This window comes from Calonectris borealis, chromosome 5 (assembly GCF_964195595.1).
Source record: "Calonectris borealis chromosome 5, bCalBor7.hap1.2, whole genome shotgun sequence".
In the NCBI taxonomy this organism is placed as follows: domain Eukaryota; kingdom Metazoa; phylum Chordata; class Aves; order Procellariiformes; family Procellariidae; genus Calonectris; species Calonectris borealis.
This window is the reverse complement of record NC_134316.1, coordinates 34012541-34031418: the sequence shown is the minus strand read 5'-3', so window position 1 is coordinate 34031418 and position 18878 is coordinate 34012541. Positions and strand designations below refer to the sequence as shown.

Sequence of the window (18878 nt, the reverse complement as noted above, 5' to 3'; positions counted from 1 at the left end):
TGTGATTATGGTTAAGCATATGCATGCATGCAGGCTCCAATCCAAAATTAGGTTGGTATCACAATGTACAGTGGGTGTGGGAGAAACAGTGTAACAAATGGGAAAATATATTGCTTCTGTGAAGTAACATGAAAATGTTATATGGTAAAATAGGTTCTGTAAGATTTAATTAAAATGTCATTATCGCAAGCTTGATTTTTTGTTTTTAAAGTGATGAGAATATTATGCAGGGAAAGTTAGTCTGTTTGTGGCAGTCTATAAGTTTAAGTTTTAAATTCTTAGATTACTTTCTCTGTCGACAGGAATGGAAGACCAACATTTGTATGAGATTTGAATATAGCTACTAAAACAGAGTCTGGCAGCTCTACTTAGGCTGGCATTGAGCCTGTTGTTCTTCTTATGCCAGGTTCCACACCTAATACTTCTGCTGGAGCCTGCACCTGTGCTGCTGCGGAAAGTGATTGATTACCTATGTTTTTGGAGTATTGTGGGAGTCGGCCTTGAATGAATCATTGTGATGTATCATAGGCATTGAAATCAACAGTGGTCTATAATTATTTTTATGGCCTTTGGTGTATGTAAGAGACATTGTAGAATTTCTAGTATTTCTCAGTAATTTCCAAAAATTTTGCAACTGACCATGTATGTGTGTAAACACACATGTATAATTTTATTTATATCTGTGAAGCAATATTGATATAAGCTTAACAATTTATAAAATATTGACATATTTAGGAAAAAAGGGATGTGACTGTGGATGATATGAAAATTTCATGCAGCATCAATTTGGGATATTTGTAATATTAACAAATTATAAAGCTACAGGGGAGTTCTGTAGGTTACACCAAACCAGTTGTGATACAGTCTGAGTGTCTCACTACATCCCCATGAATTTTTTATGAAGCACATTTTGCAGAAAACATGTTTAGAAACATACTTGAAAGAACAATTTTCCCAGATGGCATAAAACTGGAATAGGTGCTCTTTTTATGTTCACTTGCAGAGCGTATAAATTCAGTCCTCCAGGTTAGGGAATGGAGAGAAGTTACAGGTCTCTAATAGTACCTACAGAAGATGTCTATAGCCGTAGATCTCTTAAAAGGTAATTATGTAAAGCTTAACAAAAGCAAGAAACAAAGTGGCTGTCATACTGGCAAGCTGGAACTTTTCCCTTTCTAGTTAACATATTTTTTGCCTAGTGATGGATTGTTATACCATATTGAAGTTAAAATCCAGGTGATGTAAAAACAAAACCCAAAGCAGCACTGTGATAGTATCATTCATATCACCATGTTTGTACATGCTTACTCGGAGTAGGACCAAGAGCTGCAAACTCTGTATATGTTACATTAGTACTCAGCGAATGCCTGTGCTACAATGCAAATTGATTGTTTCATGATGCACATTACAAATTAGCCAGTGAAAGCAACTAATTTAATAAAACAACAATTTGCAAGAAGGAAATGGTAGCACTTCTAGCAATTCATGCCACTATTCAATCTGTATATTTCTATAGAGCGACGTTTCATGGATTAAAAAATAGAAACTTAAAAAAAAAAAAATTAAAAAATGGAATTTTCTTGGTTCTTGTAGCATAATCCAGCTTAAGATCTAGTTCAATTACAGATTTGTGTTCCTGCCTCTTTATTTTCTAAGTCATACCTGAAGGGTTAGGGGCTATCAGGCAGCCCTCTGGTAATTGCAAAATATATCAATGGACAGCAGTAGTCGAAGGTGTAATTCAGTGAGCGGGAAATAGTACAGATGCTGTTGGATACTTGTATATTGTAATGTTGGAATGCATGTCGTGTTTGTGCTAAATTGCAGTTTTCATCTTTGCACTATTATGTTACCTTTAGTTGACTTCTTTTAACCTCTCATGTACAATTGATTCACATAAAGTAGGTTATTGCCTTGACTTTCATGCCTTTCTTGGAGGAATGAATAAAATGAGATCCAATCAAAGAACATCAGCCCCTCTTAGAGCATAGCTTTAGTGTTTACAGTGCTTATAAAACTCCCCTTGAGCCTTTTTAGAAGCAGCAGAGCTGAGTTTCCTCTCATAGGTAATGACCTTTTTGTAATTTAGCCTTTCCTGAGGATTTCCAAATATACTGCTTTAACTTAACTGGATCCTTTTTCTCTCCAGTGAAGTCAAATATCAATGTAAATGCTGAGTTCTCATTGCGGACTTCTGATGCATACTATAGTTTTCTGCCTTTTTTTTCTCACCTTTTCTTTTTTTTGCTTAATATCAAGAGAAAACTTTTGTAGTTGCAATAAGATATGTTTTCTTTTCCAAAGGAAAGAAAAAAATACAATAAAATTACTTTTTTTAAAGAACATCTATATTCAGATTTGATTAGTGATTTTTAATATATCCCATTTTGTTTGACAGCTTGATGAGGTCTAATTGTTAAAAAGCAGAGAATGCAGAGTCAAACTTCAGGTGACCTTATGAGTGCTTCGCTGTATAATAATATTCTTTTTCACAGACATTTTGCATGGAAATTCTATAGATAGTACACTAATTTGTGAGCTAAAAGAATATTCAGCAATTTCTAATCCATATTTAAGGATTGCCAAAGGCTTCATATTTTGTCAACTTTCAATCTTGCTTTATTTGGCTTTATTATCATTTTTGTGAATTTAGTATTTAAGAAGCCTGCAGTAAAATGCATAGTTTAGACACTATATGAAATTTGAGACCTTTGAGCAGAAAATTAATTGATAAAATCTGGAGTTACAGCATGCAGTGATGTTTGGTTAAGGTTTACGGATAAATTCTGTGACATTTCATATTGGTTTTTAGATGAAGACAAGTAGTATTAGCCAAGCTAGTGATCCCAAAGCCAACATGCTCTGCAGATTAGGCTGCCTTAGAAAATCAGATAGAAGAGAGTAGGGGTTCTGATTGCTCTAAAATTAAAAAAATATATATGTATGCTGTAATTACATGACTTGTTGAAACTATAATGAACACAGAATTTTGGAAGACTGGTCAGTACGCACTCTGCCTGTGTATTTTGCTTTAAAAGGCACACTGGGTAGTTTTCTCTTCCGAGGTCTAAGAAAGCATTTGGGAAGAAGAGAAGGTACAGGGAATTATTTTCCTTCCTTGTCAAGAAATTATTTTGATGTATAAATCTTGGGATATGCTCTTTCCTCAAAACTCTGAGCATCCCAAAGCATGGTGAGTTTGGTGGAAGGGATAGTCTTCGTGACATGAATAGAAAGAGACTTTTTTTTTTACATGAACTGCATTCATTCAAGGTTCCACAAAGTTTTAAAACTTTCATGTTAGTCTTTTGCTCTGTTTCAAGTGTTTAGTGACAGTGTTAATTATCAAATTGTTACTTTGTTCCTTTTTTCACTTAATTTATTCTATTTTTGGAAAACATAGTGGTTCTGTATTTCCTATAATTGTGGAATAGCATTTTTTCATCATAGTATTCTTTATGTCTCTTATCTTGAGCCCCATCGTTTTACATATCTGTTTTCCGTATTTGCTACTAAATCTGCATTTTTATTCCATATGATATGTCAACAGGAGCACATTGTATTCTGCCAGTTTCTGCAATGTAAATAGCATGAAATCATAATGCTGTTCTTCCATTAATTGTTCTAAGCTTACATACCATTGAACTATAGTATTTTTTGTAATTGAAACCCAAAATTTGAATGATAAAATGTGCTGATTTCATGCTGCTTGGCATGCTTGTTTACTTGCTTATTTTGTAATGTTTGTCTCAAGCAGGGGGAATCTTCAGGTACATTTATGGTCAATAGCTGTTCTTGTGAGGTAAACTGCAATGATGACGATATTTTCCCTTCACCAGAAGAGGATGAACCACAGGAAAACATTCCAGTCATCTGGAAGTCTTTGAAACACAATTCTCTGGATTTCAGTGAGTCTTGCACAGCTTTCATTAGAAAAATAATATTGAATATTTCATGCCGTGGCGGAGTACGCTGTTAATTACTATAAGAACATTCCTCAAAAGAATGTTCATGACCTTTAATAACCAGTCTGGAAAAAAAAAAAGAGATCCTACTACAATGCGCTTTTCTGATAGGAATCAATAGATCTGTGGTAATGAAGCATTTCAAGTTGTTTTACAAAAGGAGCATAACCCATGTTTTTCTTTCTTTCTTTCAGAAAACACATTAATGTGTTCTGTTTGCCTGAATAAAATTACTATAATATAATCATTAATTTTAATGGAAGGCTTGAGTTTTATTTAAAAGGTCTAACCACACCTGTGCACATACTCTGCTGTTTTTTGAAGATAGAAGAAATTGAAGATAGAAAAGCAAACTCTAAAATGAAGTACAAAACGCAACCACTCAACTTGCTTACGTAGTGTAGGAGTCTGTGCCCACCCAAGCAGCCTCAGGGTGACATGCATGATCGAGTTTAGCAGCCTAGCATGTTACTGTCTCTTAGGTGAGCTGCAGTAACTAATCATATGGCTGATATTAGCACTGCCTCAAACATGAGGTGATTAATGCAAGATAAACCTGAGTTCATAGATTGGTACCTCACTGAAGTACCACAGCATTACTGTTACCCTCCACCCAAAGATTAGTAAACTTTTCTTGAAAACTAAGTTTCATAGCATAAAAGTATTTGATATTGAATGGTATTTAGGCTCTTGAATATGGATAAGTGCCTGGTGGGATGTTAAAAAATGTCTAAACATGTTATGCATTTGCTAAGATGATCAGGTTAAACACCTAACTTCCTTTAAAATTTGGCATATAAGTTTGAAAATCTGTTTCTGTGTCACTTAGATACTTCTGAAAATTTTAGCTTTTCAGTGTCATGTCTTGTGGCAAGTCTGTATCAGAACAGGTAGAGAAATTGTAAAAGGTCAGCAAAAATGGAGAGGAGGAGAGAAAGTACTGAAATTCTCAGCTAAATACTACTTGCAGGCATATTTTCTGAAGGCAGTGTTGGAGAAGGATTTGTCAAGTAGCATTTGGAAGATTTGTTACCAGCACATTTTTAAGTTTCTGCTTTATATCTGTTTGTCTGTAAATATTTTTTGACGATGTTTTTACAGTTTGTGATTTTTTTTTTCTGTAGAAGTTATTCTTACTTAAATAATTTAAAATTTATTCTAGGTTAATCTGAAATCTTTCATTATTATAATCATAGTGCTGTTCTTCATTTCCCATAGCTAAGACATTTGGAAGTTCAGGAAAATCCCTGAGTGGTTACCAGTGGTTTTCAGGTATCACTGCCTACTTCCTTCCATCAAAAGGCAAAAATGCTCAAGAGGCAGCAAGGGAAGCATTTTCTTCTCTCCAAGGTGCTTTATTCATTTAATGCATTATCTGCTGTTAACTATACTGTTTTTAATATGATATTAAGTAAGAATCTGTATTGTCATATGGTTTTACAAATTTAAATGGTGTGGTTGTCAGTTTGGCATTTCATTTTGCATGTGATGGAATCATTGATATCAGGACTGCCAGCTTTAATATTGAACACATCATAATTTGACTGGCTTTTGAAGACCCTAGAAAGCCAGAGTAGTGTTCATATCACTGTAACAACACTATTTCCACAGTACTTACTCACTTTATAACTTGCTTTATAGCTTTCGTGCAATATATACTCTGTGTGTGAGTATGCATATGTGCTATGAATGCTGTTACTTGCTAAGGCACTTTTGTAGCTACTATAATTTTAAATTAAGTTTTCTAGAAAGCTGTTGCGCATTTTGGCATCTAGGATTAGGTCAGTAGCAGTAAATCTCATTTATATTCTTAATGTAAAGGAGAAATTGCTATCTTGGGAATCATGAAATCCAGGTTCCTTACTATCCCCCTCTTACAAGATACTGACATATGAAATAAAGTGTTGTTTTGTATTTTTTTTCATTCTAAATTTTAAGTAAAGCATGTTTATGCAGGCTTTTTTTCATTCATAAAAATGGAAATAATTTTTAGTATATAAATGGGTAGGTTCATATTCTTGTTCATGAATTTGCCTGGGGTATTGTCCTATAAAATCTTACTTTTTGCACGTGCAGCTGAGTATTCACAATTGAATACAGGACAATAAAGCAACCCTAGAATTTTTTCAGACGCAAAAAAGTTATATTTTGTAGAAGGTCATTAAGCTAGTTTTTGATTGCTTGGAAATCAGCAAGGTGGATGTGATCAAACTTTTAGTAAAAGACAATAGTATTTAGTGTAAATCTTCTGGGCATAATCTATAAATTGAAGCAAAAGGGTTGTGTAATGTTTTATTTTGTTCTCATTATATTTAATGGAAATCTGCCAGTACAAACATTATATATTTTTACCTTAGCATCTGTCAGAAAAGATTGTGTATCTGACTAGTACAATAGCCTATTGCTTTCAGCAAATCACTTGCATTAGCTGTGTTATAGTAAAAAAAAAAAAAAAAAAAAAGGTATTTTTCTCATCCTTGGTAGAAAATGTAAGTTTTTGCATTTTCTTTCATTCTTCTCTTTTTGGAAGTGAGTGTGGAAGACTGAATTATGGTTTTGTCATGGCAAAAAAACCAGTTTGTTTCTGAGAACTTAACCGATCTGCAAATATGCACAAAGCTTTTTCTGAACTCATACTTAAGATCTATACAGCAGTTCAGTCTTCAGTGCTGTGAGAATACAATAAGCACAGTCCTTTTAACCTCTTTTCTGGGTTAACTGCTGGGCTGGGCTGTCCTGATTATGTTCCCTCCCATCTTGTGTACCTAGCTCAGTCGGTAGGCATGGGAGCTGTCCTTGGACTAGGACACTGAAAACATCAGTGTGTTATCAACATTCTCCTCATACTAAATCCAAAACACAGCACTAGGAAGAAATTTAACCCTATCCCAGCCGAAACCAGGACACTGATTTAATCACCTCTAAAGAGGATAAGTGCTGCCAAAAGGCTTCAGAAATGGAAATTTATTACTAGATGTTATGAAACATGGTTGTTCTGTAAAGTGGATGGAACTCTCCTGTGAAGTCAAGAACGGGAGGGAATGCAGTACGTTACTGTTTACGTTTATTTTCTTAAACTCTTTTGTTAAACTTTTCTTTAGATATGATTGGAAGATGACAAAGATTGCAGTGCTTTATATAACGCAGCTCTGGTGCAGCTGTACCATGGCAAAGCTCCATAGGCTTGAAGGGAACTACATAGATTTTTATTACATGAAAATTTAGTCTAAAGTGCTACTTCCTGTAGACAGTGTGGAATACTGTCTTTTGTGGCTCTCAGCCTAAGGATCCTGGATAACCCATTTCAAAAAATTAAGCTGTACTCGGCCAGTGTTATCTTTTGGGTCAGTTCTTTTTAGGCAGTTCTGCCTAGGTAATGATGAGTCTCACCTGATCATATTTTATAAATTATTAAAACAGTGAGTGGCTTGAAATTCAACAGAAAGCCTGTACGGTTTCCCTGTACATCCGGGAGATGTGCTGTGTAAGAATCCTCTCCTTGGGAAACAGAACTGAAGTGGTGGGTGGGTAACTGGTTCATCATTTATACCTTTCTACTAGATAGAGTGCTTGGGAGGTCAATTTTATTCTGCTTACAAGCTAGGGAGAAATTATTTCCCATCATCCCTCTAATTCATGCAGAACAAAAGGGGATTGTACTTTTACTTATTTTAAGAAGATTTTTTAATATAAAGCTAGAAATTACTAATTTATCCAAATCTCTTTGCCTTCAACTTGCTTTAATACTGTTACGTGTCCACAAATTAGAGTTAGTTTATTGGTTTATGCATTTTCAATTTAGACCGGGTGGGAGGCAGGGGACGGGACAGGATGTTCAGTTTGGTCTTTTTTTTTCCCCCTCCAGTATTCCGCATAATGCTGCAGAACTTTTAACTGCAAGCCAAAACTCTTTCTTCTTAACTAAAATGCTGGCTGGAAATTTGAAAAATGTCCTTGTTTCCTCCTTGACTGATGACATAGCAGCTGTTATTGATCTAGTGATTGCTATCAGGCAGCATTCAAATACATTTATATTTCTGGGTAGAATTATCATTGTGTACTAATTTCTCAGCTGATATTTCTGGAGATGTATCTTGACTTCATAGGAGTTCTATGTCAATTGCTATATAATCTCTTATATCACTTAGCGCACACTTCCTTTTCCATCAATAAGAATTCCCCTCTTCAGATTGCCAACACTAATGGCAGTATGACTAAGTAAAATTGAGACATTTAGAGCAAAATTCAGTATTGGTGTGACCAAACTAACCTTTATGGAAGTGTGTGAACTCCTGAACTGTCTTTAAAAGGACAGAAAAGTTTTACACAAAAAGTATTTGTTTCTCACTAAGGCAACAGCCAACAGAGATTGTCTTTATACTTTTGTACTTCTCCACTGGAAAACAAATATATGGGTATATACAAGTACGCACAGTAACGTTAAAGGGCAAGATCCCCAAGGTTACACTGAGAAGAGCTTTACGTTGCTCATTTAAGTTAGGTCACATGGGACTGTTGTTATATATGTTCCATATTCAGAGAAGATTTTGTCTTCATTTAGTTTCTATTGCTCGTGAGTTACAAAAGGTCCACACTGCAGAGCTGATTGTTATGATATTGACTATGTAAGAGTAATACATTCTCCTTAAGTGCTATGACTGGAATGTTCTATGCACACACATTCAGATGATCTTGACTTCCCAGTATCTTTTCTTTGACTGTCTGCTTGAACTTTCCTCTGCTCTCATCTTTCCTTCATTTCTCCTGTGGCCACTTCTGTTTCATATTGTCTGTCTTGCCATTTATAACTCTTTGTTTATGCGGAGATTATTATTGCAGTGAGGGATTTTAAAAACAGCTTAGACAAGCATCTCTCTGGAATAGCATATAAATATTTGATCTTTTCTTTGAAGAGGGTGATGCACTGAAGGACCTCTTATTGTCCCTTCTAGTTCTGTACTCTTGTGATTCAAAGTCCTTTATAGATTACTAGCTGTGATAGACTGAAAATAAAAAAATATGAGATAATAAAACTTGTGGATACAAAGAATTTGGACTGTAACATATCTACATGCATTAATGCATGCTATGTTTTCTTGGGCAAGAATTCACCACTGCTCAGGGTGGATAAAATTTATTTGTATTATGTTTCTGTATATTTGGAAAACTAACATGAGAAGGAATTTCATGGGGAAAAAAAAGGTATTATGTGGGGAAAGATAGTATGTTGCAAAGCCTTCAGTCATGTTTAGGCAACTGTTAGGTTATTACCAGTTAGTTTTGCTGAACAAAACCAGGATGTCTATGCTGTCTTTCTAGACACATTAAAAATATCTGTCTTTAACAGCTATATTATTTTTATCCTGCAGCTAATATGACTTCAGAGGGATTGAAACAGAAGGATATTATTTTGGTTCATCTGTATATGAAGAGCATGAAAGATTTCAATGTTATAAATTCAGTTTATGTGACAGAATTTGATTTGTGTCCACCAGCAAGGTAGGATTAGACTACTGCTACAGTATATTTATGATACACTAATATACTGAATTATTGTTACCATATTTATGAAGCTTTTGTCCAAACGTTTGTGCCTCACAGACTTAGAATTAGACTTTTGCTGCTTTTTGGAGTAATCACATCAGGGCTGCTCAACTCAAAAACACTAGGGCTGGAAATTCTTGCTTTAATATATACCATAAGGTTTATAAATACCCCCCCTATATGGACTTACAGAAGAATAATACATTTTTTGCAAGTTTCAGTTCTTCTCTGTGTCGTGGTTTAACCTGGCACACAGCCAAATACCACGCAGCTGCTCGCTCACTCCCCCCTCCCCCCACCACCCCGCAGTGGGACGGGGAGAGAATTGGAAGGGTGAGAGTGAGAAAAACTTGTGGGTTGAGATAAAGACAGTTTAATAGAACAGAAAAGGGAAAATAATAATGATAATGATGGAATATACAAAATGAGTGATGCACAATGCAATTGCTCACCACCTGTGCTGACCGATAACCAAGTAGTGATCGGAACTTCCTGGATCATGCCTGCCATTTGTATACTGAGCATGACGTCACATGGTATGGAATACCCCGTTGGCCAGCTGGGCTGGCTGGCCTGGCTGTGTTCCCTCCTCCCAGTCTAGCTTGGTAGCAGAGGGTTGTTGTCCTTGACAAGATACTTAGCAACAACTGAAAACATCAGTGTGTTATCAACATTCTTCTCATACTGAATCCAAAACACAGCACTAGGAAGAAACTTAACTCTGTCGCAGCCGAAACCAGGACACTCTGTGACTTGATTGAACTGACAACTCTTTTGTATTGGTGGGGTTTTATTTGCTTTTCTTGTTTGTTTGCCTCCCTTGACCTGCTGGCAACGCTCCTCTGAATGCAGCCCAGGATATCATCAGCCCTCTTTGCCACAGGGGCACGTTGCTGGCTCATGTTCAACTTTGCATTCATCAGGAACCTCTAGGTCGTTCTCTGCAAAGCTGCTTTCAAGCCAGTTGGCCCCCAGAATATACTGGACCATGGGTTTGTTCCTCCCCAGGAGGACTTTCAACTTCTCCTTGCCGAACTTCATGAAGTTCCTGTGTGCCTGTTTCTCCAGCTTGTTGAGATCCATCTGGATGGCAACACAAATCGCTGGTGTATCAGTCATTTCTCCCAATTTTGTATCATCTGCAAACTTGCCAAGGGTACACTCTACCCCATCATCCAGAATATTAATTAAGATGTTGAACAGGACTGGACCTGTATAGACTCCTGGGATACACTGCTAGTTACTGGCCACCTGTGAGACTTTGTGCCACTAATCTCCACCCTCTGGGCCGGGCTGTTCAGCCAGTTTTCAGTCCAACTCACTGTCTACTCATCCAGCCCATACATCAACAGCTTCTCTGTGAGGATGTTATGGGAGACGGCGTCAAAAAGCCTTACTGAAGCCTTACTATCAATGATTATTAAGTCTTCCTAAAAGTGATGAGGTTTGGAACCTTCTAGGTCCTTGTGACAAACCTTATTCACCTTGTTCTATTTTGTTAAATACAAAAGCAAAATTATTAGCTGAGGAGGTGCCCGAGCTGCAAATCATGAGATACTGGGAGTTATTTCAAGACAGTACCAATATATACTTACTCTGTTCCTTTTCTTCCCATGCTTACATGCACTTGGCTGTGGTTGAAGATGAATACTGGACTAGATAGATCTTTGGCGTGATCAGCGTGGTTGTTCTCAATGTCTTGTGTTTCTGTCAGGTAATGATTGTTAGCGGGTAGCTTAGCTGCACTGATGTATTCAGTAAGAATGCAAATATCAAAAGAAATTATTTCAGACTTCTGAATACACTGATGCTAACACTTTCAGTCATAGATCCCCAAATCATATCTTTTTAATATCTGTTGTACAGAATCTTCAATGTTGCAACCAAGTCCACCTCTGACGTAATGAAACAGCTTGATGGTCTGGGTATGCAGTATGTGATTCCTGTGTTATTTGGGTGTGTTGGGTTTTTTTCCATTGGAAATTGGATAACAAACACCTAGCCCATGAAATTTTTGTTCTGTTTTTTTAAAAGTTGTGTGTTAAAATTAACTTTCCATTTGTAAATTCTTTATTGCCTTTGTCAAAAGGGCTTATTTCTTATTACAGTAATTCATGTTCTTAAGCATCTGAGATAATATGCTCAGTATGCAGAACTGCTATAGCTTGAAAAATTCAACTTGGATCATAGGTTAATACAGGTTGGAAGGGACCTCTGGAAGTCATCTAGTCCAATCCCCTGCTAAAAGCAGGGTCAACTGTGATGTCAGACCTCATGTCTTGTTCATATTTTTAAAACCAAATGTTTAGCAATTTTCTAATATAAAATACTATATTTTATACTCTTATTATGGAATATGAAGTATAGTATAGGCATGTGAATTTCAAGTATATCATGACAAATAGTTAAAAGATGTTGTTGAGATAATGTATATCATTATAGATTCACATTCTCCTACACTGTCTAGGTGTCAGAAGAGACTAAAAGAGAGTAGGAAGAGGCTTCTTCGAGATGCTGATTGTAGGCCAGGATTACTAAATCACAGAGGGATGGAATGTTGTTCGTGTGTGCCTTCAGAGGAGGGATCTAGTCCCAGCTGTAAACTACACAAAATGAATGTCCATTGTTATGTATCTTAAGTTCTCTTTATGACTTAACTTCTCCCGATTTACCCTTTCATTTCTCATGCTGCTGCATGTTTTAAGGCTCCGCATTTACATAGCCAGCCACATAGTCCTCCATCACTAAAATAACAGGTAGAAAGATTAGGAAGTTGCAGGAAAATGTCTTTTTATGATTATTTTTATGGAACAAACAGATTTATGTTGCATTTTGTCCAGAAGAAAAATTATACAGCAGTTTGCATGGCTGCATCATTGCATTATGCACAGAGACCTGGTTGTGGGAGTTCTCACAAGCAATATGCTGGAAGCACTGACTCAAGGGTGTGGATCTGCGCTAAATTTGCAAAATTGTCTTGAAAATTTATCAGCCCAAGCAGAAAATCCATTCATCCATGCTTATGATGATGGTAATGAGGAAAAAATACTGTATTTGCATGTGGGAGGAGGGGAGAAAAATAGTTTTCTTGGAAGAAATAGGCAAGACGAGAAGAATTTTGTAAGGTTATGTTATATGATATGTCAAGGAACAAGTAATTTTTTGTTGGATTCCTGCTGGGAGCTAAATGACTTTTTTATGCATGGACTGCAAATATAATTATTTTTCAGGCTTTGAAATGTTGATTTCCCCCTAACCCCCCTGCTTTTTTACTGGCCCCATGCAACAGCCTGTCTGTCTGTCCAGGCACTCAGTCTTCCTTGGAGCAAACAAAGGTCATGCAGAGTAGAAATTAGAAAGGCAAAAGCTCAGCTAAAACTCAACCTGGCCACTGTCGTGAGAGACAACAAAAAATGCTTTTACAAGTATGTTAATGACAAAAGGAGAGCCAAGGAGAATCTCCATCCTCTATTGGATGCGGGGGGGGAACGTTGCCACCAAGGACGAGGATAAGGCTGAGGTACTCAACGCCTTCTTTGCCTCAGTCTTTAACAGTCAGAGCAGTTATCCTCAGGGTACTCAGCCCCCTGAGCTGGAAGACAGGGACGGCGAACAGGATAAACCCCCCGTAATCCAAGAGGAAGCAGTTAACGACCTGCTATGCCACCTGGATGCTCACAAGTCTATGGGGCCAGATGGGATCCACCTGAGGGTACTGAGGGAGCTGACGGAGGAGCTTGCTGAGCCGCTCTCCATCATTTACCAGCAGTCCTGGTTAACTGGGGAGGTCCCGGACGACTGGAGGCTCGCCAATGTGACGCCCATCTACAAGAAGGGCCGGAAGGAGGATCCGGGGAACTACAGGCCGGTCAGCCTGACCTCGGTGCCGGGGAAGATCATGGAGCGGTTCGTTTTGAGGGCGCTCATGAGCCATGTCCGGGACAACCAGGGGATCAGGCCCAGCCAGCACGGGTTCATGGAAGGCAGGTCCTACTTGACCAACCTGATGTCCTTCTATGAGCAGGTGACCCGCCTCGTGGCTGAGGGAAAGGCTGTGGATGTGGTCTACCTGGACTTCAGTAAGGCCTTTGACACTGTCTCCCACGGCATTCTCCTAGAGAAACTGGCAGCTCACAGCTTAGACAGGTGCACTCTTCGCTGGGTAAAAACCTGGCTGGACGGCCGAGCCCAGAGAGTTGTGGTCAACGGAGTTAAATCCAGTTGGCGGCCAGTCACGAGCGGTGTTCCCCAGGGCTCAGTTTTGGGGCCGGTCCTGTTCAATATCTTTATCAACAATCTGGACGAGGGGATCGAGTGCTCCCTCAGTCAGTTTGCAGACGACACCAAGTTGGGCGGGAGTGTTGATCTGCTGGAGAGTAGGAAGGCTCTGCAGAAAGACCTGGACAGGCTGGATCGATGGGCTGAGGCCAACTGTATGAGGTTCAACAAGGCCAAGTGCCAGGTCTTGCACTTCGGCCACAACAACCCCAGGCAACGCTACAGGCTTGGGGAAGAGTGGCTGGAAAGCTGCCCAGAGGAAAAGGACCTGGGGGTGCTGATTGACAGCTGGCTGAACATGAGCCCGCAGTGTGCCCAGGTGACCAAGAAGGCCAACGGCATCCTGGCCTGTATTAGGAATAGTGTGGCCAGCAGGAGTAAGGAGGTGATTGTGCCCCTGTACTTGGCACTGGTGAGGCCGCACCTCGAATACTGTGTTCAGTTTTGGGCCCCTCACTACAAGAAGGACATGGAGGTGCTGGAGCATGTCCAGAGGAGGGCAACGAAGCTGGTGAAGGGCCTGGAGCACAAGTCTTATGAGGAGCGGCTGAGGGAACTGGGACTGTTTAGTCTGGAGAAGAGGAGGCTGAGGGGAGACCTCATCGCGCTCTACGACTACCTGAAAGGAGGTTGTAGCGAGGTGGGTGTTGGTCTCTTCTCCCAAGTAACTAGTGATAGGACGAGAGGAAATGGCCTCAAGTTGCGCCAAGGGAGGTTTAGACTGGACATAAGGAGAAATTTCTTTACTGTAAGAGTGGTCAGGCCTTGGTACAGGCTGCCCAGGGAAGTGGTTGAGTCACCATCCCTGGAAGTATTTAAAAGACATGTAGATGAGGCGCTTGGGGACATGGTGTAGTGGGTATGGTGGTGTTGGGTTGACGGTTAGACTCGATGATCTTGGAGGTCTTTTCCAACCTTAATGATTCTATGATTCTAAAAGTGAACCTTTTAAATGAATGCTTAAGTAGATTTTCAGTCCTGTCGTAAGCGTGTGTCTGTCATGCAACTTGAAGTATAACAGAAAAATATGCTCAGTATTGCATGATAACGTGTGAGAAGGGTGTAAAGGAACAATAAGCTGCTGCGTTTTAGAAACCTGAACCTCTAGTCCAACCATTGGAAGGAGATTCAGTGAAAAATGCATGGAGGTAAGAATATGACAATGATACACTCGGTTTGAAGGCTGCTTAGCATAACTTATCTGGCATTTCCAGAGTTGTGTGGTCAAGGTTTTTGTAATAGAAGAACTCATGTATTCTTAATAAAGTAATACACATCATAAAAATAACCAAATGGAAATGAGCCATTGGCTATGATACTCGTTTCTCCTTGGTAATGGAAATTATCTTGCTGGAAGCCTGAAGTTGATCATTAGTTGGAGAGGAGACAACAGTGTAAATACTAGCAGGTTATTGTGATACCATAGCTTTTGGTTTATGTTCCTGACAAAATTTTGTAACATAGTATCCAAACGAAAAACCCATGGAAAATAAATGCTGAAAGCTGGTGCAAGCAGACTTTCTGTTTGAAAAAAATAATTGTCTTGTGTTTTCAGGGTATGTGTGGAAACCCTGTTACCTGATGGAGTACTGTTTTGCATTGACTGCCTTGCACATAAGTATGACATTGCAACGGATGATGTGTTACATGATGAAAAACTGGTCATGCATGTGCAGAGCATTTCCCACTGGGCACCTGCTAGCATAGGACCTTACAGTCAGTCCATCAAGGTAGGAAATCTTTGTTACTTCATGTGAACTGCATCTCAGTTTACTGAAATAAGTACAGTTACAAAGTCTCCTTCTCTCCCATTTGAATGTGCAAAAGAAAATGTGTAAAAAAAAAAAAAATTAAAAATGAGCATTTTGAATTTATATTTTTAAAATGTATGGACGAAACAAAAACTCAACCCGTGTCAGTCTTTCATTTTGTGATCATAAGAGAGGTTAAATTATTCTTTGCAGAGAATCTCAAGAGCAGCCTACTTTTGTTGTATATTATAATTAGACCAAATAATTGTGTCGCACATACACTTTTATAACCTGCCTAGAATATAAATACAATTTAGGAACATCTGAGGATATTTGAAATTTGTTTGTTTAAAGAGAGCAAGTTCAAGCTTTTTTATAGGTAAGTCAATCCTAAAATGCTTATTAAATGAAAGCTCTCTTGAGGCTCTTGGTACTGCTTAACCGTTTAAAAGTACAGCAAGGTTGAAGAACTGTTCTTTTTTTCAAATTAATAACAAACTGAGTAGAATATTACATACTATTTAGAAGTATGAAATGGAGGCAGTAAAGTATCATGGAAAAGTGGACCAAAAATTTGAATAAAAAACCCTTTTCCTAACATGGTACCTCTTGCCCAGCTAGTACCGTTCTGACAATTGAGGAAATGTCTCACCTTTTCTGTTGGAAAAAATGTATATATCCCTTTCTTACCAATACTCCTTTTGTGTAATATGTTGTCCAGTCCAAATTATTGTGTGATGCAAACTGATTTAAGCAAAATGTTATTGCATCTGTTTAAATTTCCTTGAAACGTCTTTGAGTCTGCAAACCCACCTGGTATAATGGCCATGAAATTGTACTTTGTTTTGTCTTTGTACCATTTTACAGAAAATTTCAGGAATAGTATTTTGCTTCAGAAGCTCATGTGGAATTTGTTTCATTTGCAGGAGGAAATATTGGTAGATAACTACTGTATTAATCTTGTGGTTATAGCAGGGTGGGTTTTTATCATCTGTGTATATCTGTTTTTCTTGAGAAAGCAGAAAGTTGGTTTATTTAAACTTTCTTCCATTCAGTCTTACACCTTGACGGTCATAATTGTATCATGTCATGCATAGTCCTGCAAAGATAAAATTTAATAAGCTTTGCACCTTTGTATTTGGAGAAACTTCTCTGATACATCATTGCAACTAATCTGTATTACTGTCCTGGAGCTGGCGTAGACTAAATCAGAAAAGAGTGTGAACTGAAAATTGCTTCAGTAACCCAACAGTCCCATGCCGTAAACGGACAATAAGCAGGCACTGCCAGTCTCTTGGATCTCCTGGTGGTATGGGACAATCAACATAGCCAAGGAAGGGCTCCTTTCTCTTCAAATATAGTGTAACCAGTAACGTTGGTCAACAATTTAAACATTAAGGAAAACTTTCCACTGTTTTTTGATTGGTTTGTTGTTTTTTTTTTTCCCCCAAGGGAACACTTTAGTCAAGCAACATTATTTTCCCTTAAGGTAGAAAATAAGTATTTTTACTTTTAAAATCCAATGACCACAGGAGTAAAGAAACAGTAATGAAAAGCTGCACCTCTGCTACACGACCACTCACTTTTCATCCTTTATGGCTAAGTTCTATCTCTAGTCCACAAACACTTGTATGGGGAATTGGTAATATATATACCAGCAATAGTTTTAATTTTCCTTTGCCAGATTTTGCCTTACTACTACTACCAGTATGTTTCACCTGAGTATCAATATTTAATGTTATTCTGGTTTTATCTTGCTAAGAATCTTTGACTTTTTGGTAACATATTTCTATTCTGCAGAGCTTGATCCAGTAAACGTCAAAAGAATATTCTTTTTTTTGTTTTGTTTCAGTAAATGTGTCTTATATTTAAATAATTTTTTTCCTTTCTAAAATAGAATATAAAAGATACAACCTATAAAACCTTTTCATAAGAATACGTCACAGAGGAATGCATAAGTGCATAAACAATGTATTTGCACGTGAAAATTTATTAATGGAAGATATGGAACTTGTATCTTCTTAAATGTGAATTTTCCAAAATTAAAATCTTCTTTAGGTTCTTTTCAGAACTTCCTTGGACTATGTATGGGCAGGTATTAAGCTCTTAAGGTCACCAGCGGAAGTAAAGCACTTCAGTATGTTTTAGGAATAGAATATATTTTCCAGAATAAATAAGGAAGAAGCAAAGGTGGTTTTTTAATCTTTATAGTCAACAAAAATGATTTGAAATTATAATAATTTTAGATCATGAAATGTTGATCAGTTCTGTATGTTTGAGGAACAGAAGCTTAATGATCTAAAACAGTAAATGGTTATTACCCTTATGTTGTGTATCTGTAGATTTTGTTTGTCATTTGCTTGACAACAGTTGGACAATTAAATTGTTGTCTTTTAAGTCTAATATGAAGTTTTGTGGACACTGGGCAATCATCATGTATTTTAGCACAGTATTTTTGCTCAGTTCAGAATAGGCCAAGGACTGTAATGTTCAGGCTATTGCAAGTTGGGATTGATATGCACTGGCATGTAAGAGCAGAGCTGGCAGCAGAAAGGTGTAGGTAGTTCATGCAAACTATGGAATTCACGCTTCAGGCTCAACAAATCACTCAGCAGAACATCGCTTTAATTCTGTAGGGACCTTGCAGGATCCTGCCAACAGTGCTATGAGGATAAAAAGTAAAAATTTGAAATTTACCATGAGAATGTCCTGACCTCAGTCTGATAGACACCAAACAACAGTGGCAGAATTAAATTAGGATTTTCCAAGTATTTATAGCAAAACCAAACATTCTTCCTCTCTTGGGATTAACATTTTTTAAAAACAACTTCAGTGTCTCTACTTGTGAGAAGTAGACATAAACTGTTGTAAGAGACAGTATGCCTGACTTTCTTATAATTAAGAAAAACTTGGGATCATTTAATATATTTTTCTTGGTCCACCTGTTTTATTGGTGCAGAAACCTCTGCCAATCTTAGTGTCTATGGCAGCAACTGGATTGTAAGATACGTCAGTTATTGTAAAGGCTATACTGCTGATCTCAGTAATGTATAACAAGTGTTCTGATTATGTCCTTCTAATAGTAGTACCACAGACTATTTAGGCTGTTCAGTCTGGGAATATGTGATGATACATGGTTTGCCTTCCTCCAGATCTTTGTTCCGCAGTATTCACCAGCCCAATTTGTGCCGGTCATTGGTAGTAGCTCGGTATTTTTACTAAAGGTACTTCATGTTTTTACTTCTCACTGTTGTTTATCAGATTATTATTTTATTTTCATGTTTTAATTCTGTTTTACCAGTGGATTAGAGGATTTGTCAAGACTAAGCAGTAATTGGTA

The 18878-nt window shown here is 37.7% G+C and overlaps 1 protein-coding gene across 1 annotated transcript in view; it reads left to right on the top strand.

The window, feature by feature from the left end:
• The window catches only part of DPH6 (diphthamine biosynthesis 6), a 214549-nt gene that overhangs the window by 81152 nt on the left and 114519 nt on the right, over window positions 1-18878 (top strand). Inside the window, exons 9-12 of the mRNA XM_075151761.1 lie at window positions 3758-3908; window positions 5184-5315; window positions 9335-9464; window positions 15343-15517. Coding sequence (XP_075007862.1) covers window positions 3758-3908; window positions 5184-5315; window positions 9335-9464; window positions 15343-15517 — 588 coding nt within the window. The remainder of the gene's footprint in view (window positions 1-3757; window positions 3909-5183; window positions 5316-9334; window positions 9465-15342; window positions 15518-18878) is intronic.